Source organism: Oncorhynchus masou, chromosome 30 (genome assembly GCF_036934945.1).
Source record: "Oncorhynchus masou masou isolate Uvic2021 chromosome 30, UVic_Omas_1.1, whole genome shotgun sequence".
Classification (NCBI taxonomy): domain Eukaryota; kingdom Metazoa; phylum Chordata; class Actinopteri; order Salmoniformes; family Salmonidae; genus Oncorhynchus; species Oncorhynchus masou.
This window is the reverse complement of record NC_088241.1, coordinates 71848317-71876221: the sequence shown is the minus strand read 5'-3', so window position 1 is coordinate 71876221 and position 27905 is coordinate 71848317. Positions and strand designations below refer to the sequence as shown.

General features: G+C 41.0%; 1 protein-coding gene across 10 annotated transcripts in view; it reads left to right on the top strand.

Annotated features, from left to right (window-relative positions):
* The window catches only part of nktr (natural killer cell triggering receptor), an 84221-nt gene that overhangs the window by 16419 nt on the left and 39897 nt on the right, over window positions 1-27905 (top strand). For 5 of the 10 annotated variants that reach the window (XM_064949706.1, XM_064949707.1, XM_064949708.1 and 2 more), the window contains exons 4-5: window positions 15826-15933; window positions 19176-19220. In XM_064949706.1, coding sequence (XP_064805778.1) covers window positions 15826-15933; window positions 19176-19220 — 153 coding nt within the window. Of the gene's footprint in view, window positions 1-15825; window positions 15967-16505; window positions 16517-19175; window positions 19221-19540; window positions 19567-27905 lie in introns of those variants that run through there. The other 5 variants (XM_064949710.1, XM_064949709.1, XM_064949711.1 and 2 more) reach the window with 5 other exon arrangements.

Below are 27905 nucleotides of genomic sequence, written 5' to 3'. Positions count from 1 at the left end.
GCCTGATGTGAACCATGCTTCAAACAAAAGATATCTCAGAAGACTAAGATTAAGAATTGCTCACTTGCATAAAGTTGGAAAGGGTTACAAAAGTATCTCTAAAAGCCTTGATGTTCATCAGTCCACTGTAAAACATATTGTCTATAAATGGAGAGAGTTCAGCACTGTTGCTACTCTCCCTAGGATTGGCCGCCCTGCAAAGATGACTGCAAGAGCACAGTACAGAATGCTCAGTGAGGTTAAGAAGAATCCTAGAGTGTCAGCTAAAGACTTACAGAAATCTCTCGAACATGCTAACATCTCTGATGATGAGTCTTCGATACGTAAAACACTAAACAAGAATTGTGTTCATGGGAGGACACCACGGAAGAAGCCACTGCTGTCCAAAAAAACATTGCTGCACGTCTGAAGTTTGTAAAAGAGCAACTGGATGTTCCACAGCGCTAGTGGCAAAATAGTCTGTGGACAGATGAAACTAAGGTTGAGTTGTTTGGAAGGAACACACAACACTATGTGTGGAGAAAAAGGCACAGCACATGAACATCAAAACCTTATCTCAACTGTAAAGTATGGTGGAGGGAGCATCATGGTTTGGGTGTGCTTTGCTGCCTCAGGGCCTGGACAGCTTAGTATCATCGATGGAAAAATGAATTCCCAAGTTTATCAAGATAATGTATCTGTCCGCCAATTGAAGGTCAACAGAAGTTAGGTGATGCAACAGGACAACAACCCAAAACACAGAAGTAAATCAACAATAGAATGGCTACAACAGAAGAAAATACACCTTCTGGAGTGGCCCAGTCCTGACTTCAACCCGATTACGATGCAGTGATATGACCTCGAGAGCAGTTCACACCAGACATCACAAGAATTTTGCTGAACTGAAACAGCAAGAGGAATGGTCAAATTCCTCCTGACAGTTGTGCAGGTATGATCCTCAATTACAGAACATGTTTGGTTAAGGTTATTGCTTCCAAAGGAGGGTCAACCAGTTATTAAAATCAAGGTTTCACATACTTTTCCCAACCTGCACTGTGAATGTTTACACGGTGTGTTCAATAAAGACATGAAAAATGATAATTGTTTGTGTGTTATTAGTTTAAGCACACTGTGTGTGTCTATTGTTGTGACTTAGATGAAGGTCAGATCAAATTTTATGACCAATTTCTGCTAAGGGTTCACACACTTCTTGCTACTGTACAAAAATACAGAAACTCTCTAGGTGTAGATAGTGTGGTCTACAGCTTATCATGAGATACTCTACCTCAGACGAGCAAAACCTTAAGACTTTCTTAAATATCATGCACCAGCTGTTGTTTACAAAACACATAGCCCGCCACCCCTTGTCTTACCAGAGGCTGCTGTTTTATCCTGCCGATTTATAGTGTAAAACCCAGCAGCTGTATGTTGTTCATGTTGTCGTTCAGCCACGGCTCGGTGAAACATTAGATTTTACAGTTTTTAATGTCCCGTTGGTAGATTAATCTTCCTCGTAGGTCATTGATTTTATTTTCCTATGATTGCATGTTTGCCAATAGAACAGATGGCAGTGGGGGTTTACTCGGTCGCCTACGAATTCTCAGAATGCAGCCCGACCTCCTCCCCCTGTCTTCTCGTCACGCAAATTATGGGGATTTGGGCCTGTTCCCGGAAAGCAGTATATCCTTCATGTCGGACCCGTCGGATTTGTTAAAGTCAAAAGCTTCTACCGGTTTGTGGTGAGGAATCGCTGTTCTGATGTCCAGCAGTTATTTTTGGTCATAAGAGACGTTAGCAGCAACATTATGTAAAAAATATTTGTAAGTTACAACGCAAAAAAAACGAACAAAATAACACTGTTGGTTAGGAGCACGTAAAATGTCTGCCACCCTCTCCGGGACCATTCTGTGGGAGTATCTGATGGAAATTGATGTATACAGGGAGGAATAGAAAGATTTGAAGGTGTCATTGATCTCCGTAGGGTCAGATATCAAGCTATGAAAGGAATCTTTCATTTGGGGGAATCAGACAGGAGGCAGCACTGCATTTTAAATTGGTGTGTGAGCAGGCGACTTGCACTGTCGCTATGTTCACAGTAGGTACCACGTGAATGCTATAGTCACCGTTCTTCCTCTGTGGTGAACAAGAGATCGAATTCAGATTGTAAGTTCAAGCGTTGCTTATATAGCTCTGGGGATGGTGTCAGGGCATATTGATGGTCTGAGTCAAGGATGGCTTTAGAGTTCTTCAAGTTTAGCTTTCCGAGTTTTGTTTAAATGAGAAGAATAAGAAATAATTTCTCTAAAATAAGCCGTAAGTGATTCCCATAGGAGAGGTTGAGATTGTCTGATTTGAAAAAGAAAATGATCAATAGAAGTGGAGATAACATTACAAAAGTGCATCAGACAGGAGACGAGAATTGGATCTCCAGAGAGGAGAATGGGTTTGTCCTGATAGGGCTATGTCGTGGGCTAAAGGTTCCATGGTCAGAAATTACAGTGGGTAAATGTTCAGGAGAGTTGACATTTGTAAGTAACTTATGATCAATGAAGAAATGGTCAATATGAGAAAAAGAATGGTGTACATGTGAAAAGAAAGAATACTCTCTTGCCCGGGGATTCTGAAATGTACAGGGATCTGTACACCCATTCTGAACCTAAAATCTGAGGACTTTGACATAGCAGAATGAGACATTGTTCAGGGGTTGGAGTGGTCTGAAGCAGGGCTAATAACACAATTCAGACCCCTGCCAAATATCAAAAGATAGGTGTTCAGAGAAGGGATTTTCCCCCAGCAACCCACTGGCAAATTCAACATAAGAAATGGGAGCATATACATTGACCAATACTACAAGTATTTGCCAAATGGTTCCAGTTGTGATTAAGTGTCTCCCACTGTCTGAAATATCATTAGTAGTAGAGAAATGTATTATTTTATTAACCAAAAGTGCAACCCCTCTGGCTTTGAAGGTCTGAATGGAAAACCTGACTAAACCTGGAGTTTTGTAGCCTTGAGTGATCTTTAATGCGTAAATGGGTCTCTTGTAAAAATACCCCATCTGCTTTTAGCTTTTTCAAATGAGAGAAGACCCTAGACCCCTTGACAGGATTGTTCATTGTGAATTCCAAGATAAAAACTTAATAGGATTAGGCCGACCTATATTACTATTATTAGCATTGTTAGCCATCTAAAATATTGAAAAGAAAAAGGTGTGAAAACAGACCAAGCGTTTGCAAAGTTAAGAGAACTGATGAAAAGAAAAAAAGAAAACAAATAGGACCAAAAAAGGTCTCTCCCAAACCCAAAGTCTCCTTCCTCAGTGAATGGAGACAGCAGGTTGAAGTTTGCACAGCTTCAATGCATATAAACAGAACCTTCCAATTCTAACGCAGAGCGGCTCCATAGCACGAGTTGTGAAATACATTTGAAAAGGCTTTCACAAAATGGTGAAGTAAGTCAACAGATAACAAAGACAGAACCCCGTAACAGTAATACGGATCTGTCCTGACTCAGGGAGTCTTCAATCAGTGTCTGTACATTTTCGAATGATCAATAGGGCGTAATAAAGTGGTGAAAAGTCCTTCAGTAAGTATCAAGATGTAAAATGAAACAAAGCCTGGAATTGTAGCCATGCATTACTACCATCTAGCCAAATAAAAAGCACCTCCCAAACGTGTAGCTTAAATAACAACCACACAAGACAGTATTAGTCATATCAGAGTTCAATAACGTTAGTGTTTCTGCCTGGTAGAAAAGGAATGGCAACAAGGGGAGGAGGCCCTGTCGTATAAGTCAAAACATGCCTTCGACTTAGGCTAGGCTATGCATGCTACCTGGCAAAAGAGTAGGTCATAGATCCAAGATGAGGCTCAGAAGTGACTGTTGAAACAATGCTGGGCGTCCTTGTGGGAGTCGAACCGTAGCTTTCCCCCGGCATGTTCAATGTGGAGACGAGCGGAGTGAGAATTTCACCATTTTTTTTTTTTTTTTCTCATGAAGGTTGTGTTTCACATCGAGAAATGTAGGTCTTTTCTTGGCGACACTCAAGCTAAGGGCAGGAAAGATGAACACCTTGCGTCCGCAGAAGTTGGTCTCTGCTCTCTGGAGGATGCGCTCCTTGTCACAGTGAAAACGGACAATAAACACTCTAGGCTTGGAGTTGTGATCTTCGCCCGCTGGGGAGGGGCCAATGCGGTGGGCTCTATCCAGCTTCGCGGGTGATGGAATGATGGCCAGACCCAGCACCTCCACAAAGAATTCTGACATGAACTTAACCTAGTCCCCCCTTCACGTTTCTCTGGTATACCAACAAAATGGCGAGATTGGGATTCCAGGTCATCGGTCTTGTCGGTCTTGTCAATCAGCTTTTGGTTTTCGGAGCTCAGACGGGTGACTGTTTTCTCAAGGGCTACTGTGCGGTTGCTGTTGTCACACAGGTCATGTTCAAAGCCATCAATTCGGCTGGCCTTGTTCATCCGCAGCGGCTCGGACACCATTCAGGACGGTGGAGAAGGGAGCCAGAGCAGCATCGATGGCAGTTTGGAGCTGAGTGGCTAGTAGCTGTAGTTTCCAAGACAAGAACCGTATGGAGGTTCTGAAGATCAGTGGGAGGTGTGACCGCATGAGACTAACCCTAACCCTAACGGTTGGACTGGAGTCGGCATCATTACCATTCATGTTTGCAACGTTACAGGTCTTCTGCACCTCAGCTTCTTCTCCATTCACATGCTGAACCGGGAAACATATTTCCCTATTTTAATCATCCATTTTGAATTTGTGATAAAGCTGTCGGGATTTGGCAAGGAATGTACACTAAGTATGTGGACACCTGCTTGTCTCATTCCAAAAACACAGGCATTAATATGGAGTTGGTCCCCCCTTTGCTGCTAAAACAACCTCCACTCTTCTGGAAAGGCGTTCCACTAGATGTTGGAACATTACTGTGGGGACTTGCTTCCATTCAACCACAAGCGTTAGTGAGGTCGGCATTGATGTTGGGCGATTAAGTCTGGCTTGGAGCTGGGCGATATGGCCAAAAAATCATGTCTATTTTTTTTCAAACTTATGTGCGTTTCTACAACTTGATTGGAGTCGACCTGTGGTAAATTCAATTGATTGGACATTATTTAGAAAGGCACACCTGTCTTTAAGGTCCCACAGTTGACCATGCATGTCAGGGCATAAACCAAGCCATTATGTTTGAATGAATTGTCTGTAGAGCTCCGAGACAGGATTGTGTCGAGGCACAGATCTGGTGAAGGGTACCAAAAATATCTGCAGCATTGAAGATCCCCAAGAACACAGTGGCCTCCATCAATTTTAAATAGAAGAAGTTTGGAACCACCAATACTTTTCCCAGCCAGTGTCCGTACTTCAACCTGATCGAGCATCTCTGGAGAGACCTGAAAATAGCTGTGCAGCAATATTAATAACACATTATATATCTGATAGGCACTGTCACCCGTGGGACCTTATATAGACAGGTGTGTGCCTTTCCAAATCATGTCCAATCAATTGAATTTATTAATTTATCACAGGTGGATCACAAGTTGTAGAAATATCTCAAGGATGATCAATGGAAACAGGATGCACCTGAGCTCAATTTTGAGTCTCATAGCAAAGGGTCTGAATACCTTTTGAAATTATATATTTGCAAACATTTCTAAAAACCTGTTTTCACTTATCATTTAAGCTATTGTGTGTAGATTGATGAGGATTTTTTTTAATGCATTCTAGAATAATGCCATGCCTTCCTCCTGGCTACTCCAGCTCCCCCCCCCCCCCCCCGCGCAGCAACTCGCCCAAGCCTCTCCAGGTTCTCCTTTACCTAAATCCAGCTAGCAGATGCTCTGAAAGAGCTGCAAAACCTGGACCCGTACAAATCAGCTGGGCTTGACAATCTGGACCCTCTATTTCTGAAACTATCTGCCGCCATTGTTGCAACCCCTATTACCAGCCTGTTCAACCTCTCTTTCATATCGTCTGAGATCCCCAAGGACTGGAAAGCTGCCGCAGTCATCCCCCTCTTCAAAGGGGGAGACACCCTGGACCCAAACTGCTACAGACCTATATCCATCCTGCCCTGCCTATCTAAGGTCTTCGAAATCCAAGTTAACAAATAGATCACTGACCATCTCGAATCCCAAAGTATCTTCGCTGTGCAATCTGGTTTCCGAGCCAGTCACGGGTGCACCTCAGCCACGCTCAAGGTACTAAACAATATCATAACCGCCATCGATAAAAGACAGTACTGTGCAGCCGTCTTCATCAACCTGGCCAAGGCTTTCGACTCTTGTCAATCACCATATTCTTATCGGCAGACTCAGTAGCCTCGGTTTTTCTAATGACTGCCTTGCCTGGTTCACCAACTACTTCGACAGAGTTCAGTGTGTCAAATCGGAGGGCATGTTGTCCGGTCCTCTGGCAGTCTCTATGGAGGTGCCACAGGGTTCAATTCTCGGGCCGACTCTTTTCTCTGTATATATCAATGATGTTGCTCTTGCTGCGGGCGATTTCCCTGATCCACCTCTACGCAGACGACACCATTCTGTATACTTCTGGCCCTTCCTTGGACACTGTGCTATCTAACCTCCAAACGAGCTTCAACGCCATGCAACACTTCTTCTGTGGCCCCTAACTGCTCTTAAACGCTAGTAAAACCAAATGTATGCTTTTCAACCGTTCGCTGCCTGCACCCGCACGCCCGACTAGCATCACCACCCTGGATGGTTCCGACCTAGAATATGTGGACATCTATAAGTACCTAGGTGTCTGGCTAGACTGTAAACTCTCCTTCCAGACTCATATCAAACATCTCCAATCTAAAATCAAATCTAGAGTCGGCTTTCTATTCCGCAACAAAGCCTCCTTCACTCACGCCGCAAAACTTACCCTAGTAAAACTGACTATCCTACCGATCCTCGACTTCGGCGATGTCATCTACAAAATAGCTTCCAATACTCTACTCAGCAAACTGGATGCAGTTTATCACAGTGCCATCCGTTTTGTCACTAAAGCACCTTATACCACCCACCACTGCGACCTGTATGCTCTAGTCGGCTGGCCCTCGCTACATATTCGTCGCCAGACCCACTGGCTCCAGGTCATCTACAAGTCCATGCTAGGTAAAGCTCCGCCTTATCTCAGTTCACTGTTCACGATGACAACACCCACCCGTAGCACGCGCTCTAGCAGGTGTATCTCACTGATCATCCCTAAAGCCAACACCTCATTTGGCCGCCTTTCGTTCCAGTTCTTTGCTGCCTGTGACTGAAACGAATTGCAAAAATCGCTGAAGTTGGAGACTTCAAACATCTGCCCTCAACTTCAAACATCTGCCCTCTGAGCAGCTAACCGATTGCTGCAGCTGTACATAGTCTGATCGGTAAATAGCTCATCCCAATACTGTTTATATTTATTAACTTTTCTGCTCTTTTGCACACCATTATCTCTACCTGTACATGTCCATCTGATCATTTATCACTCCAGTGTTAATCTGCAAAATTGTAATTATTCGCCTACCACCTCATGCCTTTTGCACACAATGGATATAGACTCCCTTTTTTAAATTATTATTATTATTATTTTTTATTCTACTGTGTTATTGACTTGTTAATTGTTTACTCCATGTGTAACTCTGTTGTATGTTCACACTGCTTTGCTTTATCTTGGCCAGGTCGCAGTTGTAAATGAGAACTTGTTCTCAACTAGCCTACCTGGTTAAATAAAGGTGAAATAAAAAATATAAAATAAGGCTGTAATGTAACAAAATGTGTAAAAAGTCAAGGGTTCTGAATCCTTTACGAATGCACTGTGTTAAATGTAAAATAATATATTTGTAATGTTTTTTTTTACACATACCCCGGAAATGTGTTGTTTTACAGGGTCAGCCATAAAAGTACGGCTCCCTGGAGCAAATTAGAGTTAAGTGCCTTGCTCAAGGGCACAGACATATTTGTGACTTTTCTGTTAATGGTTCAATGCTCTAACCACTAGGCTACCTCCCGCCCTCAGTATGCGATACATTCTGGACTGTTGGAGTGGTTGTAAGTGTACTATAAGCTGGTTTCTGACTGCCTTCAGATGGTGTTAATGAGCAAGTTAAACCACATGAGAGAGTTTCATAAACCTGATGACTGTTCAGATAATAACAGGTTGCCTGGTGGCTGGAGACAGGATTTTGAAGCACAGTGGGTCTCTGTCTCTCTGGCAAGCTGTGGGAGGTGTTAGGATGGGAAATTAGACCCCTTCTCCTCTGCTCATATATAAAGGGAGGGTTGTGCTTTTGGACAGTTTCCCGACGCTCACACATTTCTCTCCAGTTCTAGTGGTGTTTACAGGGGTTTCGGTTTCCTTTAAATCCCAATAAGAGACACCGGGACAGGCTTCCAGAGAGACAAAGCATGCTGACGGGGACATGTGTGGGGGGAGGTGTTAGGGGAGGAAGGGGGCGAGGGTGATTTAGCCGGTCTCGGTTGTCTCCATGTCGGTCTGTCTTTGCCTGTGTATTTGTGTTGTATTTATTATGTATCCCCATTAGTTTCTGCCAAGGCAGCAGCTACTCTTCCTGGGGTCCAGCAAAATTAAGGCAGTTGATACAATTTTTAAAACAATACAATACATTCACAGATCTCACAACACACTGTGCCCTCAGACCCCTACTCCACCACTACCACACATCTACAGTACTAAATCCATGTGTATGTATGTGTCTGCCTATGTTTGTGTTGCTTCATAGTCCCCGCTGTTCCATAAGGTATTTAAAAAAAAAAATGTTTTTAAAAATCTAAATTTACTGCTTGCATCAGTTAACTGATGTGGAATAGAGATCCATGTAGTAATGGCTCTATGTAGTACTGAGCGCCTCCCATATTCTGTTCTGGACTTGGACTGTGAAGATACCTCTTGTGGAATGTCTTGTGGGGCACGCATGGGTATCTGAGCTGTGTGCCAGTAGTTTAGACGGACAGCTCAGTGCATTCAACATGTCAATACTTCTCACAAATACAAGTAGTGATGAAGTCCATCTCTCCTCCACTTTGAGCCAGGAGAGATTGACATGCATATTATTAATATTAGCTCTCTGTACATCCAAGGGCCAGCCGTGCTGCCCTGTTTTGAGCCAATTTTAATTTTCCTAAGTCCTTTTTTTGTCACCTGACCACACGACTGAACAGTAGTCCAGGTGCAACAAAACTAGGTCCTGTTGGACCTGCCTTGTTGATAGTGTTGTTAAGAAGGCAGAGTAGCGCTTGATTATAGACAGACTTCTCCACATCTTCGCTACTACTGCACCAATATGTTTTGACCATGAGTTTGCAATCTAGGGTTACTCCAAGCAGTTTAGTCATCTCAACTTGCTCAATTTCCACATGATTTATTACAAGATTTAGTTGAGATTTAGGGTTTAGTGAGTGTTTTGTTCCAAATACAATGCTTTTAGTTTTAGAAATATGTATGACTAACTTATTCCTTGCCACCCACATTGAAACTAACTGCAGCTCTTTGTTGAGTGTTGCAGTCATGTCAGTCGCTGTAGTAGCAGACGTGGATATTGTTGAGTCATCTGCATACATAGACACAGTCAGTGGCTGGTCGTTAGTAAAAATTGAGAAAGCAAGGGGCCTAAACACCTACCCTGGGGAATTTCTGATACTAAGTGGATTATATTAGTGAGGCTGCCGTTAAAGAACAGTCCGTGTTCTGTTAGAAAAGTACCTCTTTATCCACATTATAGCAGGGGGTGAAAAGCCATAACACACAAGTTTTTCCAGCAGCAGACAAAAACTGCACGGAAGTCTAGCAAGACCGCACCCATAATCATTTTATCATCAATTTCTGTCAGCCAATCATCAGTCATTTGTGAAAGTGCTGTGCTTGTTGAGTGTCCTTCCCTATAAGCATGCTGAAATTCTGTTGTCAGTTTGTTTACTGTGAAATATCATAATCTGGTCAAACACAATTTTTTCTAGAAGTTTGGGAACCGGCTGATTGGTCAGTTATTTGAGCCAGTAAAGGGGGTTTACTATTCTTGGGTAGCGGAATGACTAGCTTCCCTCCAGGCCTGAGGGCACACGCTCCATAGTCGGCTTAAATTGAAGATGTGGCAATATCGTCTGCTATTATCCTCAGTAATTCTCCATCCAGGTTGTCAGACCCTGGTGGCTTGTCATTGTTGATAGACAATACAATTTTCACCTCTTCCACACTGACTTTAGGGAATTCGAAAGTACAATTTGTGTCTTTTCATAATTTGGTCCGATATACTTGGATGTACAGTGTCAGTGTTTGTTGCTGGCATGTCATCCCTAAGTTTGCTTATCTTGCCATCTGATTAAATTAATGAAGGAGCAGTGTTAGCTTTTTCCCCCAAAATTTCATTTAAGGTGCCCCAAAGCTTTTTATTATCATTCTTTACATAATTTATCTTTGTTCCATAGTGTAGTTTCCTTTTAATTAGTTTAGTCACGTGATTTCTTAATTTGCAGTATGTTTGCTAATCAGTTGAGCTGCCAGACTTAATTGCCATACCTTTTGTCTCATCCTTCGCAACCATACAATTTTTCAATTCCTCATCAATCCACTGGGATTTAACAGTTTAGTCATGTTCTTAATGGGTGCTTATTAGTAACTGGAATAAGGAATTTCATAAATGTGTCAAGTGCAGCGTCTGGTTGCTCCTCATTACTCACCACAGACCAGCAAATATTATTTACATCATCAACATAGGAATCACTACAAAACTTATTGTATGATCTCTTACACACTATATCAGGCCCAGCCTTGGAACTTTGGTTTTCATTTCACTACACCTGCAATAACATCTGCTAATCACGTGTATGTGACCAATACAATTTGATTTGGTAGTGTGAGAAACCAGTTTTGGTTTATTTCGTAAGTGTGAAATCTGCAAAACCACGTTTACGTAAAATGATCTGCATTAACACAATTTAATGTCACCAAATGACTGGGATTAAAGGTAAATTGCCTGTTTTACAAATGGTGGCTACCACATGGGCATTCATAAAATGCATTGTGGCTCGACATTGTATAGCCTAGCGTGTTCACGCTACACGTTCCCCAAGGGCACCCCCCCCCCCACCCCCTCAACTCAAAAAGTGGCGCACAGAATTCAAAAATATTCTTAGAAATATTTAACCTCCACACATTAACAAGTCCAATAGCTCAAATGAAAGATGAACACCTTGTTCATCTACCCAGCGAGTCAGATTTCTAAAATGTTTTACGGCGAAAACATAGCACATATGTATGTCAAACCACCACAAAGACACAGACGATATGTAGCCATTTTGTCGAACAAAAGATGCAATCACAAACGCAGGATTAAAAGAAAAATAATTCACTAACCTTTTGAAAATCTTCATCAGATGACAGTAATAGGACATGTTACACAGTAAAAAATGTTTTTTCAATAATATGCAATTTATATCCATAAATCTCCGTTTACATTGACGCCATGTTCAGAAAATGCAAAAAAATGTCCGGAGAAATTATAACTCCGCCAGATAACAGCAATACACATCATAAACTTTGACTAAATATACATGTTCTACATATAGTTAGAAAGATACACTGCTTCTTAATGCAATCGCTTTGTCACATTTCTTTTTAACGTTACAGAAATCGTTTACTATTCAATAATCTGAGACGGTGCTCAGACATAAGCAATATTTCTCTGCTATGTTGGAGTCAACAGAAACACAAAATTACAACATAAATATTCCCTTACCTTTGATGGTCTTCGATCAGAATGTAGTGGAAGGAGTCATACTTACCCAAAACATCATTTGGTTTCAAGTCGTGTGTCTTTGTATTAGCATATGCGACAAGTTCCAGCTGAAATGCATCCAAATTGACTTCTGGTCCCGAACAGTTGCGCATCAAAACTTCAAAATGACATATTATAGTTTGACCAGTTTAGTCGACATAAGTGCAGAATCAAGCTTTAGGATGTTATTAACGTACAAAACAATTGGCGATTCAACCGGACAAAAGCAATTCCTCTCAGCCAATCTGGAACGGAGGAATGACTGTGTACAATTCGTGCCAGAACGCGCATCTAGTTTCTCGCGACACCCAGTATTTTGCCTGCCAAAGGGTCAAAGCTCGCGGGATTTGCAAAATTAAACGCTCTACTGATAGAAGACATCTCGCGGAAGACATAGAAACTGTTCCCAGATCCATAGCTGGTTGGGAAGGGTGGGGGCGATGACGTCAAAGTTGGCCCAACTTTCTGAATGAGAAAAGTAGTTTGGGAGATTGGCTGCCCTGTGAGTTTTGCTATACATACAGACATAATTAAAACGGTTTTAGAAGCTTTAGAGTGTTTTCTATCCAATAAGTATTATTATATGCATATATTAGCAATTTTGGGCAGATTTTTCTTCAGTTTACTATGGGCACGCAATTCATCCAAAGGGGGCAGTATTGTCACGAGCCTTAACAGGCTAGGCTACTATTCTACTTTGCTGGGATTTGGGGGGTTTTCTCAGCTAGGGCTGCATATCGGCCAGGAGCAGGCCTGATCAACGTTGATTAGTCTATAAATTAAGAAAAGATTTCATATCAAATTATACCCTGCCTGGTTGGAGAGGATCGGCACATTGTCCATTTGACACAACGTTAGCTCATTATATAACTCAGAGCCAGAACAACCTTATCGACTGCAGCATTTCGCTACACCCGCTATAACATTTGCTAATCACGTGTATTGGTTAGAAATGTGGAGAAATTACAATGTTTTTGACCAGGCTTCAGTTTTCTCCTATCACAGCCATTAAACTCCTTTAACGGTTTTAAAGTCACCATTGGCCTCATTGTGAAATCCCTGAGCGGCAACTGAGGTAGGAAGGACACCTGTATCTTTGTAGTGACTGGGTGTATTGATACTTCGGCTGGTGTGTAATTAATAACTTCACCATACTGAAAGATGGATTTAATGTCTTTTTCTTTTTTTTTACCATTCTACCAGGGCCCTTCTTTGCGAGGCATTGGAAAACCTCCTTGGTCTTTGTTGTTGAATCTGTGTTTGAAATTCACTGCTCGACTGAGGGACCGTACAGATAATTGTGTGTGTGTGGGGTAAAGAGATGTTAGTCCATTCAAAAATCATGTTAAATACTGTTATTGCACAAAGGGGTTGAATAATTATTGACTGAAGACATTTCACATTTTCATTTTTTATTAACATGTGAAGATGGTGTGAGAGCTAAGTATTGCGTTCCTCTGCTCAGAAGTTGCTTCCTCGTGCCAGAACAAAACCTGGATAGGTGTTTTACGTACAGTGCCTTGCGAAAGTATTCGGCCCCCTTGAACTTTGCGAACTTTTGCCACATTTCAGGCTTCAAACATAAAGATATAAAACTGTATTTTTTTGTGAAGAATCAACAACAAGTGGGACACAATCATGAAGTGGAACGACATTTATTGGATATTTCAAACTTTTTTAACAAATCAAAAACTGAAAAATTTGTCGTGCAAAATTATTCAGCCCCTTTACTTTCAGTGTGGCAAACTCTCTCCAGAAGTTCAGTGAGGATCTCTGAATGATCCAATGTTGACCTAAATGACTAATGATGATAAATACAATCCACCTGTGTGTAATCAAGTCTCCGTATAAATGCACCTGCACTGTGATAGTCTCAGAGGTCCGTTAAAAGCGCAGAGAGCATCATGAAGAACAAGGAACACACCAGGCAGGTCTGAGATACTGTTGTGAAGAAGTTTAAAGCCAGATTTGGATACAAAAAGATTTCCCAAGCTTTAAACATCCCAAGGAGCACTGTGCAAGCGATAATATTGAAATGGAAGGAGTACCAGACCACTGCAAATCTACCAAGACCTGGCCGTCCCTCTAAACTTTCAGCTCATACAAGGAGAAGACTGATCAGAGATGCAGCCAAGAGGCCCATGATCACTCTGGATGAACTGCAGAGATCTACAGCTGAGGTGGGAGACTCTGTCCATAGGACAACAATCAGTCGTATATTGCACAAATCTGGCCTTTATGGAAGAGTGGCAAGAAGAAAGCCATTTCTTAAAGATATCCATAAAAAGTGTTGTTTAAAGTTTGCCACAAGCCACCTGGGAGACACACCAAACATGTGGAAGAAGGTGCTCTGGTCAGATGAAACCAAAATTTAACCTTTTGGCAACAATGCAAAACGTTATGTTTGGCGTAAAAGCAACACAGCTCATCACCCTGAACACACCATACCCACTGTCAAACATGGTGGTGGCAGCATGGTGGTTTGGGCCTGCTTTTCTTCAGCAGGGACAGGGAAGATGGTTAAAATTGATGGGAAGATGGATGGAGCCAAATACAGGACCATTCTGGAAGAAAACCTGATGGAGTCTGCAAAAGACCTGAGACTGGGACGGAGATTTGTCTTCCAACAAGACAATGATCCAAAACATAAAGCAAAATCTACAATGGAATGGTTCAAAAATAAACATATCCAGGTGTTAGAATGGCCAAGTCAAAGTCCAGACCTGAATCCAATCGAGAATCTGTGGAAAGAACTGAAAACTGCTGTTCACAAATGCTCTCCATCCAACCTCACTGAGCTCGAGCTGTTTTGCAAGGAGGAATGGGGAAAAAATTCAGTCTCTCGATGTGCAAAACTGATAGAGACATACCCCAAGCGACTTACAGCTGTAATCGCAGCAAAAGGTGGCGCTACAAAGTATTAACTTAAGTGGGCTGAATAATTTTGCACGCCCAATTTTTCAGTTTTTGATTTGTTAAAAAAGTTTGGATATTTCAATAAATGTCGTTCCACTTCATGATTGTGTCCCACTTGTTGTTGATTCTTCACAAAAAATACAGTTTTATATCTTTGTTTGAAGCCTGAAATGTGGCAAAAGGTCGCAAAGTTCAAGGGGGCCGAATACTTTCTCAAGGCACTGTATCAGCTTACCGCATCATGGTTGCGTTCCCCTACTCAGACATTGCATGCATCAACCAATGGTTGCATGCATTGTCATCGACTGTGCAATCGGACAACAGACTGCTATAGCATATGTTGTGGTTAGCTGATACCTATCCAGATGTAAGATCCAGTTGGCAACGTCTGAGCAGAGGAACATGACCAACGTGTTATAGCTGTCTGGTGCCCAACTGCACAGTCTGACATGGCACTCTACCGTTGCTTGATGTTTGCACCGTCTAAGCAGGGAAAGTCTATGTGACATCCCCCCCCCCAGATTGAGGCTTGAAAAAAAAACTTAAACATAATTTAAAAACGTTTTTAGTTGATTTTGCCCAAAATGGAGAGAGAAAAAACTAACACCCAATGTAATTCATGATAGTTTTTATTTTAGTTCGTTCTGGGGTCTACGATAATAGTTGGGGTTTAAAATAATAAGGGGAGGGATTTAAAATAATACTTTTAGTAACAGGTTTGTATTATTTCAGTTTACAAAAAAAGTAATTGTTTTTGTTTTAGTTTAAAATAATAACCTTCATCCACACACACACACGCTACACACACATCTCAACTGCTGCTACCAGACTCTTATGATTGCTTAATACTGCACAATTGAAACTTGCCCCCCAATCCTCCTTTCCCCAAAAGGACATGAGACGTGTTGGAAGTATAAAATATTGGAGTATAAATTGACTTCCTGTATTATGCTTAAACATTTATTCTATTCTACTGAGCCATTTACTTTATGTTCCTATGATTATATTTTATTTTGTCTTATTGTAGAGAAGGAACCAGCAGTAAGCATTTGGTTGGATGTTGTATACCTGTGTATCCTGTACATACGACTATTACAACTTCAAACACATTCATTTAGTTAATTCTGTAACTGTTTTTACAGGTGAGAGAGGAACTGGGAAAAGCACAGGGAAAAAGCTGTGTTTTAAAGGCTCCACATTTCACAGAGTTGTAAAGAACTTCATGATACAGGGAGGAGACTTCACCGAGGGTAAACCTGCACAACATATTACATCTTCATAGGGTAAACCTGCACAATATATTACATCTTCATAGGGTAAACCTGCACAATATATTACATCCTCAATATATTACATCCTCATAGGGTAAACGTACACAATATATTACATCCTCATAGGGTAAACGTACACAATATATTACATCCTCATAGGGTAAACGTACACAATATATTACATCCTCATAGGGTAAACGTACACAATATATTACATCTTCACCGAGGGTAAACGTACACAATATATTACATCTTCATAGGGTAAACGTACACAATATATTACATCTTCATAGGGTAAACCTGCACAATATATTACATCTTCATAGGGTAAACCTGCACAATATATTACATCCTCATAGGGTAAACGTACACAATATATTACATCTTCATAGGGTAAACCTGCACAATATATTACATCCTCATAGGGTAAACGTACACAATATATTACATCCTCATAGGGTAAACGTACACAATATATTACATCCTCATAGGGTAAACGTACACAATATATTACATCTTCACCGAGGGTAAACGTACACAATATATTACATCTTCACCGAGGGTAAACGTACACAATATATTACATCTTCATAGGGTAAACCTGCACAATATATTACATCTTCATAGGGTAAACCTGCACAATATATTACATCCTCATAGGGTAAACGTACACAATATATTACATCCTCATAGGGTAAACGTACACAATATATTACATCTTCATAGGGTAAACCTACACAATATATTACATCTTCATAGGGTAAACGTACACAATATATTACATCTTCATAGGGTAAACGTACACAATATATTGTGTAATATACATACAGTACCAGTCAAAAGTTTGGACACCTACTCATTCAAGGGTTTTTCTTTATTTGTACTATTTTCTACATTGCAGAATAATAGTGAAGACAACAAAACTATGAAATAACACATGGAATCATGTAGTAACCAACAAAGTGTTCAACAAATCAAACTATATTTGGTATTTGAGATTCTTCAAAGTAGCCACCCTTTGCCTTGATGACAGCTTTGCACACTCTTGGCATTCTCTCAACAAGCTGAATGAGGAATGTTTTTCCAACAGTTCACATATATGCTGGGCAATTGTTGGCTGATTTTCCTTCACTCTGTGGTCCAACTCATCCCAAACCATCTCAAATGGGTTGAGGTGGGGTGATTGTCGAGGCTAGGTCATCTAATGCAGCACTCCATCACTCTTGGTCAAATAGCCCTTACACAGCATGGATGTGTGTTTTGGGTCATTGTCCTGTTGAGCCCAAACCAGACGGGATGGCATATCGCTGCAGAGTGCTTTGGTAGCCATGCTGGTTAAGTTTGCCTTGAATTCAAAATAAATCACCGACAGTGTCGCCACCAGCAAAGCACCCACACACCATCACACCTTCTCCATGCTTCAAGGTGTTTTCACCTACTCTGCGTCTCACAAAGATACAGCAGTTGGAAGCAAAAATCTCACATTTGGACTCATCAAACCAAAGGACATATTTCCACCGGTCTAATGTCCATTGCTTGTGTTTCTCAGCCCAAGCAAGTCTCTTCTTCTTATTGGTGTTCTTATGTAGTGGTTTCTTTGCAGCAATTGACCATGAAGGCCTGATCAACGCAGTCTCTTCTGAACAGTTGATGTTGAGATGTGTCTGTTATTTGAACTCTGTGAAGCATTTATTTGGGCTGCAATCTGAGGGGCTGAGGTGCAGTTAACTGTAATGAACTTATCCTCTGCAGCCAAGGTCCTTTCCTGTGGCAGTCCTCATGAGATCCAGTTTCATCATAGGGCTTGATGGTTTTTGCGACTGCACTTGAAGAAACTTTCAAAGTTCTTGAAATGTTCCGTATTGACTGACCTTCATGTCTTAAAGTAATGATGGACTGTCGTTTCTCTTTGCTTTTTTGAGCTGTTCTTGACATAATATGGACTTGGTCTTTTACCAAATACCCACCTACCTTGTCACAACACAACTGATTGTCTCAAATGCATTAAGGAGGAAAGACATCCCACAAATGAACTTTTAAGAAGGCACACTTGTTAATTGAAATGCATTCCAGATGACTACCCCTTACCTCTTGAAGCTGGTTGAGAGTGTACAAAGCTCTCATTGGTGCCAAAGGGTGGCTACTTTGAAGAATCGAAAATATATTTTGATTTGTTTAACACATTTTTTGGTTACCACATGATTCCATGTGTTATTTCATAGTTTTGATGTCTTCACTATTATTCTACAATGTAGAAAATTGTGAAAATAAAGAAAAACCCTTGAATGAGTTGGTGTTGTAAAATTGTTGACCAGTAGTGTGTTTGTGTGAAAGAAAAATGTTTTTTTGCCCATTTAAAATAAGATCAAATTGATCAGAAATAGAGTGCAGACATTGTTAATGTTGTAAATGACTGTTGTAGCTGGAAACGGCTGGTTTTTAATGGAATATCTACATAGGCGTACAGAGGACCATTATCAGCAACCACCACTCCTGTGTTCCAATGGCACGTTGTGTTAGCTAATCCAAGTTTATAATTTTAAAAGTCTAATTGATCATTAGAAAACTCTTTTGCAATTATGTTAGCACAACTAAAAACTGTTCTAATTAAAGAAGCAATAAATCTGGCCTCCTTTAGACTAGTTGAGTATCTGGAGCATTAGCATGTGTGGGTTCGATTACAGGCTCAAAATGGCCAGAAACGAAGACCTTTCTTCTGAAACTCTTCAGTCTACTCTTAATCTGAGAAATGAAGGCTATTCCATATGAGAAATTGACAAGAAACTGAAGATCTCGTACAACACGGTGTACTACTCCTGTCTGTCTATTATTTTGTCCATCTTAATCTTTTATTTTTATTGGCCAGTCTGAGATATGGCTTTTCTTTGCAACTCTGCCTAGAAGGCCAGCATCCCAGAGTCGCCTCTTCACTGGGAGGAGTGATGGTTGCTAATAATGTGCATCTGTACGCCTATGTAGATATTCCATGAAAAAATCTTCCGTTTCCAGCTGCAATATTCATTTACAACATTAACAATGTCTACACTGTATTTCTGATCAATTTGATGTTATTTTAATGGACAAAAAAATGTGACATTTCTAAGTGACCCAAAACTTTTGAACGGTAGTTTATAAATGTCTCTATCTGATGCCCTAGTGATTTACATACATTCTTACTGTTATGTGCCATGTTGGAAACTGACTGTTTAATATTCTTGCAGGCAATGGAAGAGGAGGGGAATCCATATATGGAGGCTACTTTGAAGGTAAGGAGTAGGATCTTTTATTCGGATATAATACCATAATCTCCCTTTGAATTCATATCTAAAAAATAATATGCTGCTGTGCACCTCTATCTTAGAGACTACGACTGCATGCCTGTAGTTGCATGGACAGACAGATAGGTAACTGGTGGTGAGCTGCCAGTTTTAAGTTGTGCTGTTAACTCTTTGTTGTATTGCCTTCCATCTAGTCAACGTATCTAGTAGTGAGCTTTGTGATTCAGCATGGAGACGCTAATCTATTTTCTTTATTTCAAGCTCCAATCTTCCTGCCTAAAATGTTCAACATATTCTTTTATTTATAGAGTGTGGTCTTTTGCAAAATGAGAAGGTAAGAGACTGTCCTCAGCTCAGTAACACAATGTCAACCTGTACCACTCCACCCCCCCAGCTCAATACAAGATGTCTGCCTAGGTCAGTCAGCCAGCCAGCCTGTCAGTTAGCCAGCCTGTCAGTTAGCCAGCCTGTCAGTCAGCCAGCCTGTCAGTCAGCCAGCCAGTCAGCCAGCTAGCCCAGTGGTTCCCAAACCCACAACGAGGTTCCAGGTGTGTTGCGGGATTTGATATATACTGTATATATAGATAGTACCAGTCAAAAGTTTGGACACACCTACTCGTTCCAGGGTTTTTCTTAATTGTACTATTTTCTACAATGTAGAATAATAGTGAAGACATTAAAACTATGAAGTAACACAGAATCATGTGTGGTCCTGTGTGGCTCAGTCGGTAGAGCATGGCGCTTGCAACGCCAAGCGTTGTGGGTTCGATTCCCACTGGGGCCACCCATATGCAAAAGTAGTGGCCCCAGCCGACTTGTAAGTCGCTTTGGACAAAAGCGTCTGCTAAATGGGATATATATATATATATATGTGGTAACCAGAAAGTGTTAAACAAATCAAAATCTATTTTATATTTGAGATTCTTGAAAGTAGCCACCCTTTGCCTTGATGACAGCTTTGCACACACTTGGCATTCTTGCAACCAGCTTCTTGAGATAGTCACCTGGAATGCATTTCAATTAACAGATATGCCTTGTTAAAAGTTAATTTGTGGAATTTCTTTCCTCAACGCTTTTCAGCCAATCAGTGGTGTTGTGACAAGGTAGGGGTGGTATACAGAAGGTGGCCCTATTTGGTAAAAGACCACGTCCATATTATGGCAAGAACAGCTCAAATAACCAAAGAGAAACGACAGTCCATCATTACTTTAACCTTTTTGGGATAGGGGGCAGCATTTTCACATTTGGATGAAGCGTGCCCAGAGTGAACTGCCTCCTACTCTGTCCCAGATGCTAATATATGCATATTATTTGTAGTATTGGATATAAAACACTGAAGTTTCTAAAACTGTTTGAATGATGTCTGTGAGTATAGCAGAACTCATATGGCAGGTGCAAACCTGAGAAAAACTACAAACCTCCTGGTTGGCCTGGCCTACCTAATACAAAGTGTCTATGGGGTCAAGTTGCACTTCCTATGGCTTCCACTAGATGTCAACCGTCTTTAGAAACTTGTTTCAGACTTCTGCTATAAAGGAGGGGGGAATGGGAGCTGAATGAGTCATGGGTCAGGCAGAGTGTCTTAGGCTTGTGACGCGCGCGCCCGACAGAGTTGGCTCTCATTCCAGTGCTTTTCTTCAGACAATGAAATTCTCCGGTTGGAACCTTATTGATGATTTATGTTAAAAACACCCTAAAGATTGATTCCATACATCGCTTGACATGTTTCTACGACCTGTAACGGAACTTTTTGAGTTTGTCTGGACGAAGTGTTCGCCTCATGAAGATGGATTACTGGGCTGAACACGCTAACAACAAGTGGCTATTTGGACATAAATTATGGACTTTATGGAACAAATCAGTCATTTATTGTCGAACTGGGATTCCTGGGAGTGCCTTCTGATGAAGATCATCAAAGGTAAGTGAATATTTATAATGTTATTTCTGTTCTGTTGACTCCAACATGGTGGATATTTCTTTGGCTGGATTGGGCTCTGAGTGCCGTTCTCAGATTATGTTTTTTCCGTAAAGTTTTTTAAAAAATCTGACACCGCGGTTGCATTAAGGAGAATTCTGTCTTTAATTCTGTGGATAACACTTGTATCTTTTATCAATGTTTATTATGAGTATTTCTGAAAACTCACCGGATGTTTTGAAAACAAAACATTACTGCACGTAACGCGCCAATGTAGACTGAGATTTTTGGATATAAATATACATATTACCGAACAAAACATACATGTATTGTGTAACATGATGTCCTATGAGTGTCATCTGATAAAGATCATCAAAGGTTAGTAATTTGATCTATATTTCTGCTTTTTGTGACTCCTATCTTTGGCTGAAAAATGGCTGTTTTTTTTGACTTGGTTTTGACGCTGTAAAGCCTTTTTGAAATCGGACACGATGGGTAGATTAACAAGAAGTTTATCTTTCATTTGCTGTATTGGACTTGTTAATGTGTGAAAGTTACATATTTCAAATAAATATTTTTGAATTTTGCGCGCTGCCTTTTGAGTGGAATGTTGTCGGGGTTCCGCTAGCGGAACGCCTGCCCTAGAAAGATTTGAAGACATGAAGGTCAGTCAATCTGGAAAATTTCAAGAACTTTGAAAATTTCTTCAAGTTCAGTCGCAAAAATCAAGTTCTATGATGAAACAGGCTCTCATGAGGATCGCCACAGGAAAGGAAGACCCAGAGTAACCTCTGCTGCAGAGATGAAAGATGGCGCCGAGACCATAGCTGATGTTTTACATTCTCCCAACCAAATGTGCAATTTTCTTTTGCTGCTTCCGTCTCTTATGACCGAATAGAACTTTTGGACATCAGAAAAGTGATTACTCACCACGGACTGGAAGAAACTCTTTCTTTTAACAAGTCCGACGAGAAGGATATCCTGCTCTAACAGGAACAAGCACAGATCCACGCCTTTTTGGGTGAAGAAAAAACGCTGGGAAAGGGGACGCAGATCAGGGATCCTTCTGAGAATCCGGAGGCGAGCGAATAAACTCCAAATGCCTTCCATTCTTCTTGCTAATGTGCAATCGTTAGGGAAATAAATTACCTAATATTACGGTTATCCTACCAACGGGACATTAAAAACTGCAACATCTTATGTTTCTTCGTTCAGCCACGTGTCGGTGAAAAGGACAATATAGAGCTGGCAGGATTTTCCATGCACCGGCAGAACAGAGACGCTACCTCTGGTAAGATGATGGGTGGGGGTGTGTATATTTTTGTCAATAACAGCTCGTGCGCGATGTCTAATATTAAAGAAGTCTCAGGGTATTGCTCGCCTGAGGAAGAGTACCTTAGTGTGGTCTACAGCTTATCACATCTAACAAGAGAGTTCTCATCTGTATTATCTGTAGCCATCTATTTACCACCACAAAGTGAAGCTGGCACTAAGACCGCTCTCAACCACCTCTATAAGGCCATAAGCAAAGAAGAAAATGCTCACCCAGAAGCGGTGCTCCTAGTGGCCGGGGACTTCAATTCAGGCCAACTTAAATTAGTTTTACCAAATTTTTGTTAAAACATATCCTAGACCACCTTTACTTCACACACAGAGATGCATACAAAGCTCTCCCCTGCCCTCCATTTGGCAAATCTGACCATAATTATACCCTCCTGATTCCTGCTGACAAGCAAAACCTAAAGCAGGAAGTACCAGTGACTCGCTCAACACCGAAGAGGTCCGATGACGCGGATGCTGCACTACAGGACTATTTTGCTTGCACAGACTGGAACATGTTCCAGGATTCATCCAATGGCATTTGAGGAATACACCACCTCAGTCATCGGCTTCATAAATAAATGCATTTGGAGTGTGACTGTTTGAGGTTGTGGACAGGTGTCTTTTATACTGATAACAAGTTCAAACAGGTGCCATTAATACAAGTAACGAGAGGAGTACAGAGGAGCCTTTTAAAGAAGATGTTACAGGTCTGTGAGAGACAGAAATCTTGCTTGTTTGTAGTTGACCAAATACTTATTTTCCACCATAATTTGCTAATAAATTCATTAAAAATCCTACAATGTGATTTTCTGCTTTTTTTTCTTTCTCATTTTGTCTGTGATGGACATTAGACCAGTGGAAATCTGTCCTTTTGGTCTGATGAGTCCAAATTTTAGAATTTTGCTTCCAACCGCCATGTCTTTGTGAGACACAGAGTAAGTGAAGCATGGAGGAGGAGGTGATGTAATGGTGCTTTGCTGGTGACACTGTCTGATTTATTTTGAATTCAAGGCACGCTTAACCAGCATGGCAACCAAAGCATTCTGCAGCGATACGCCATCCCATCTGGTTTGGGCTTCGTCCCACTATCATTTGTTTTTCAACAGGACAATGACCCAACACCTCCAGACTGTGTAAGGGCTATTTGACCAAGAAGGAGTTTTGGGATTTTGATGATGTTTCTTGCCGTCAGAGTTAGCTGCCTGTACGCTAGCTAAGCGTTAACTAACACTATGTTCATAGCTAGCTTTAGCTCCCTCGTATGGAGAGCTGCCAACACTGCACGCCACTGATTCCCAAGAAATGTCACCCCTAACACAGGGGTTTATTGATAAACATCATTTTACACCTGCTGTGCACATCGTCATGTGCACAGCAGGTGTAAAAGGTACAGTGAAAAGCTTAATTTGATCAAACGTGGAGATTATATATAAACCACACACACACACACACACACATCAAAAGTTCACACACCTACTCATTCAAGGGTTTTTCTTTATTTTTACATTAGAATAATAGAAGCTATGATAACATATGGAATCTTGTAGTAACCAAAAAAGTGTTACATTTTATATTTGAGATTCTTCAAAGTAGCCAACCTTTGACTTGATGACAGCTTTGCACACACCTGCCATTCTCTCAACCAGCATCATGAGGAATGCTTTTCCAACAGTTTCTTGAAGGTGTTCCCACATAAGCTGGGCACTTGTTGGCTGCTTTTCCTTCACTCTGCTGTCTAACTCATCCCAAACCATCTCAATTGGGTTGAGGACGGGTGATTGTGGAGGCCAGGTCATCTGATGCAGCACTCCATCACTCTCCTTCTTGGTCAAATAGCCCCTACATAGCCTGGAGGTGTGATGGGTCATTGTCCTGTTGAAAAACAAATGATAGTCCCACTAAGCCCAAACCAGATGGGATGGCGTATTGCTGCAGAATGCTTTGGTAGCATGCTGGTTAAGTGTGCCTTGAATTCAAAATAAATCACAGACCGTGTCACCAGCAAAGCACCCACACACCATAACACCACCTCCTCAATGCTTCACGGTGGGAACCACACATGCAGAGATCATCCATTCACCTACTCTGCGTCTCACAAAGACAGCGGTTGGAACCAAACATCTCCAATGTGGACTCATCAGACCAAAGGACAAATTTCCACCGGTCTAATGTCCACTGCTCGTGTTTCTTGGCCCAAGGAAGTCTCTTCTTCTTATTGGTGTCCTTTAGTAGTGGTTTCTTTGCTGCAATTCAACCATGAAGGCCTGATTTCAGTCTCCTCTGAACAGTTGATGTTGAGATGTGTATGTTACTTGAACTCTAGTATTTATTTGGTCTGCAATTTCTGAGGCTGGTAACGAATGAACTTTTCCTATGCAGCAGAGGTAACTCTGGGTCTTCCATTCCTGTGGCAGTCCTCATGAGAGCCAGTTTCATCATAGTGCTTGAAGGTCTTTGCGACTGCACTTGAAGAAACTTTCAAAGTTCTTTAAATTTTCCAGATTGACTGACCTTCATGTCTTAAAGTAACGGTGGACTTTCATTACTCTTTGCTTATTTGAGCTGTTCTTGCCATAATATGGACTTTGTCTTTTAACAAATACCCCCCTACCTTGTCACAACACAACTGATTGGCTCAAACACATTCAATTCCACAAATGAGCTTTTAAGAAGGCACACTTGTTAATTGAAATGCGTTCTAGGTGAATACTACCCTGGCCGGTTCCCCTCTCTACACTGGGATTCTCTGCCTCTAACCCTATTACAGGGGCTGAGTCACTAGCTTACTGGTGCTCTTTCATACCGTCCCAAGGAGGGGTGCGTCACTTGAGTGGGTTGAGTCACTGACGTGATCTTCCTGTCCGGGTTAGCGCCCCCCCTTGAGTAATGCCGTGGGGGAGATCTTTGTGGGCTATACTTGGCCTTGTCTCAGGATGGTAAGTTGGTGGTTGAAGATATCCATCGAGTGGTGTGGGGGCTGTGCTTTGGCAGTGGGTGGGGTTATAGCCTGCCTGTTTGGCCCTGTCCCGGGGTATCATCGGATGGGGCTACAGTGTCTCCCGACCCCCTCCTGTCTCAGCCTCCAGTATTTATGCTGTAGTAGTTTATGTGTCGGGGGGCTGGGGTCAGTTTGTTATATCTGGAGTACTTCTCCTGTCTTATCCGTGGTCCTGTGTGAATTTAAGTATGCTGTTTCTAATTATCTCTTTCTTTCTCTCTTTACTCCTGAGGTGCTGACCTGTTGCACCCTCGACAACTACTGTGATTATTATTATTTGACCCTGCTGGTCATCTATGAACACTTGAACATCTTGGCCATGTTCTGTTATAATCTCCACCCGGCACAGCCAGAAGAGAACTGGCCACCCCTCATAGCCTGGTTCCTTTTTAGGTTTCTTTCTAGGTTCTTGCCTTTTCTAGGGAGTTTTTCCTAGCCACCGTGCTTCTACTCCTGCATTGCTTGCTGTTTGGGGTTTTAGGCTGGGTTTCTGTACAGCACTTTGTGATATCAGCTGGTGTACGAAGGGCTTTATAAATTTGATTGATTTGATGAAGCTGGTTGAGAGAATGCCAAGAGTGTGCAAAGCTGTCATCAAGGCAAAGGGTGGCTATTTGAAGAATCTCAAATATATAATATATTTTGACTTGTTTAAAACTTTTTTGGTTACTACATGATTCCATATGTGTTATTTCATAGGTTTGATGTCTTCACTATTATTCTGAAAGAGAGAGGGATTATTCTTGATCGGGCAGTGTATATTAATACTAAATCAATAATTACTATAGACCTATCAATGATAATGTATATTAGTACTAAATCAATAATTACTATAGGCCTATCAATGATAATGTATATCTATGCTAGATAAATAATTACTATAGGCCTATCAATGATAATGTATATTAATACTGAAATCAATAATTACTATAGGCCTATCAATGATAATGTATATTAGTACTAAATCAATAATTACGTTAGACCTATCAATGATAATGTATATCTATGCTAGATAAATAATTACTATAGACCTATCAATGATAATGTATATCTATGCTAGATAAATAATTACTATAGGCCTATCAATGATAATGTATATTAATACTGAAATCAATAATTACTATAGGCCTATCAATGATAATGTATATTAGTACTAAATCAATAATTACTATAGGCCTATCAATGATAATGTATATCGATACTAAATTTATAATTTCTGTAGGTCTATGAATGTTAATGTATATTTATACTATACTGAACAAAAATATAAATGCAACATGTAAGATTTACAGTTCATATGAGGAAATCAGTCAATTTAAATAAATTCATGAGGCCCTAATCTATGGATTTCACATGACTGGGAATACAGATATGCATCTGTTGGCCACAGATACCTTAAAAGAAATGGGCCTCACAATGGACCTTTCTGAACATTCATATTGCCGTCGATTTAAAATGCAATTGTGTTCATTGTCAGTAGCTTATACCTGCCCATACTATAACCCCACCGCCACCATGGGGCACTCTGCTGATGCCAATGTTGTGAACAAACCGCTCACCCACAAGATGCCAGACATGTGGTCTGCAGTTGTGAGGCCGGTTAGACGTACAAATTCTCTGAAACGATGTTGCTGCATATGGTAGAGAAATTAACATTGAATTCTCTGGCAACAGCTCTGTTGGTCATTCCTGCAGATTGCACAAACCGTCAACTTGAGACATCTGTGCCTTTGTGTTGTGTGGCCTTGTGTCCCCAGCACAAGGTGCATCTGTGTAATGATCATGCTGTTTTAATCAATTTATTGATATGCCACCTGTCAGGTGGATGGATTATCTTGGCAAAGGAGAAATGCTCACTAACAGGGATGTAAACTAATTTGAGCACAGAATTTCAGAGAAATACGCTTTTTGTGCATATGGAATATTTCTAGGATCTTATTTCAGCCCTTGAAACAAACACTTTACATGTTGTTTTATATTTTTGTTTAGTGTATGTCAATAATTACTATAGGCCTATTAATGATAGCTATGGGCTAATACAATGAATTTGAACTATTTGGAACAAAATCTGTTGTCCATTAATAAATTGCTATTTTCTAGTAATTTACTTCAAATTTGCCATTAAAGCTTACCAGATATTGATGAGAATATATATGTTTGGGATCAAGTTTTTTTAACGACCCCCTGAGCTAGCCAGTCAGCAAGCCAGTTAGTCAGTCAACCAGCCAGCCAGTTGATGGTGTCCTTCTCCGGGGGTTTCTAACTTTCAATTCCTGTTAGCTGTAGCCACTCAAGCCGTGTCACTGTTATTAGCTTTTCCAGGTAGGGTAGTGAGCAGAGCGGTGGTAGGGGGCGGGGGGCAGAGTGGTGGTCGGGGGCGATTTAATGTATGTCAACAAAGGTGAGGGATGTAGCAGTCTGAAGGTGAGGGATGATT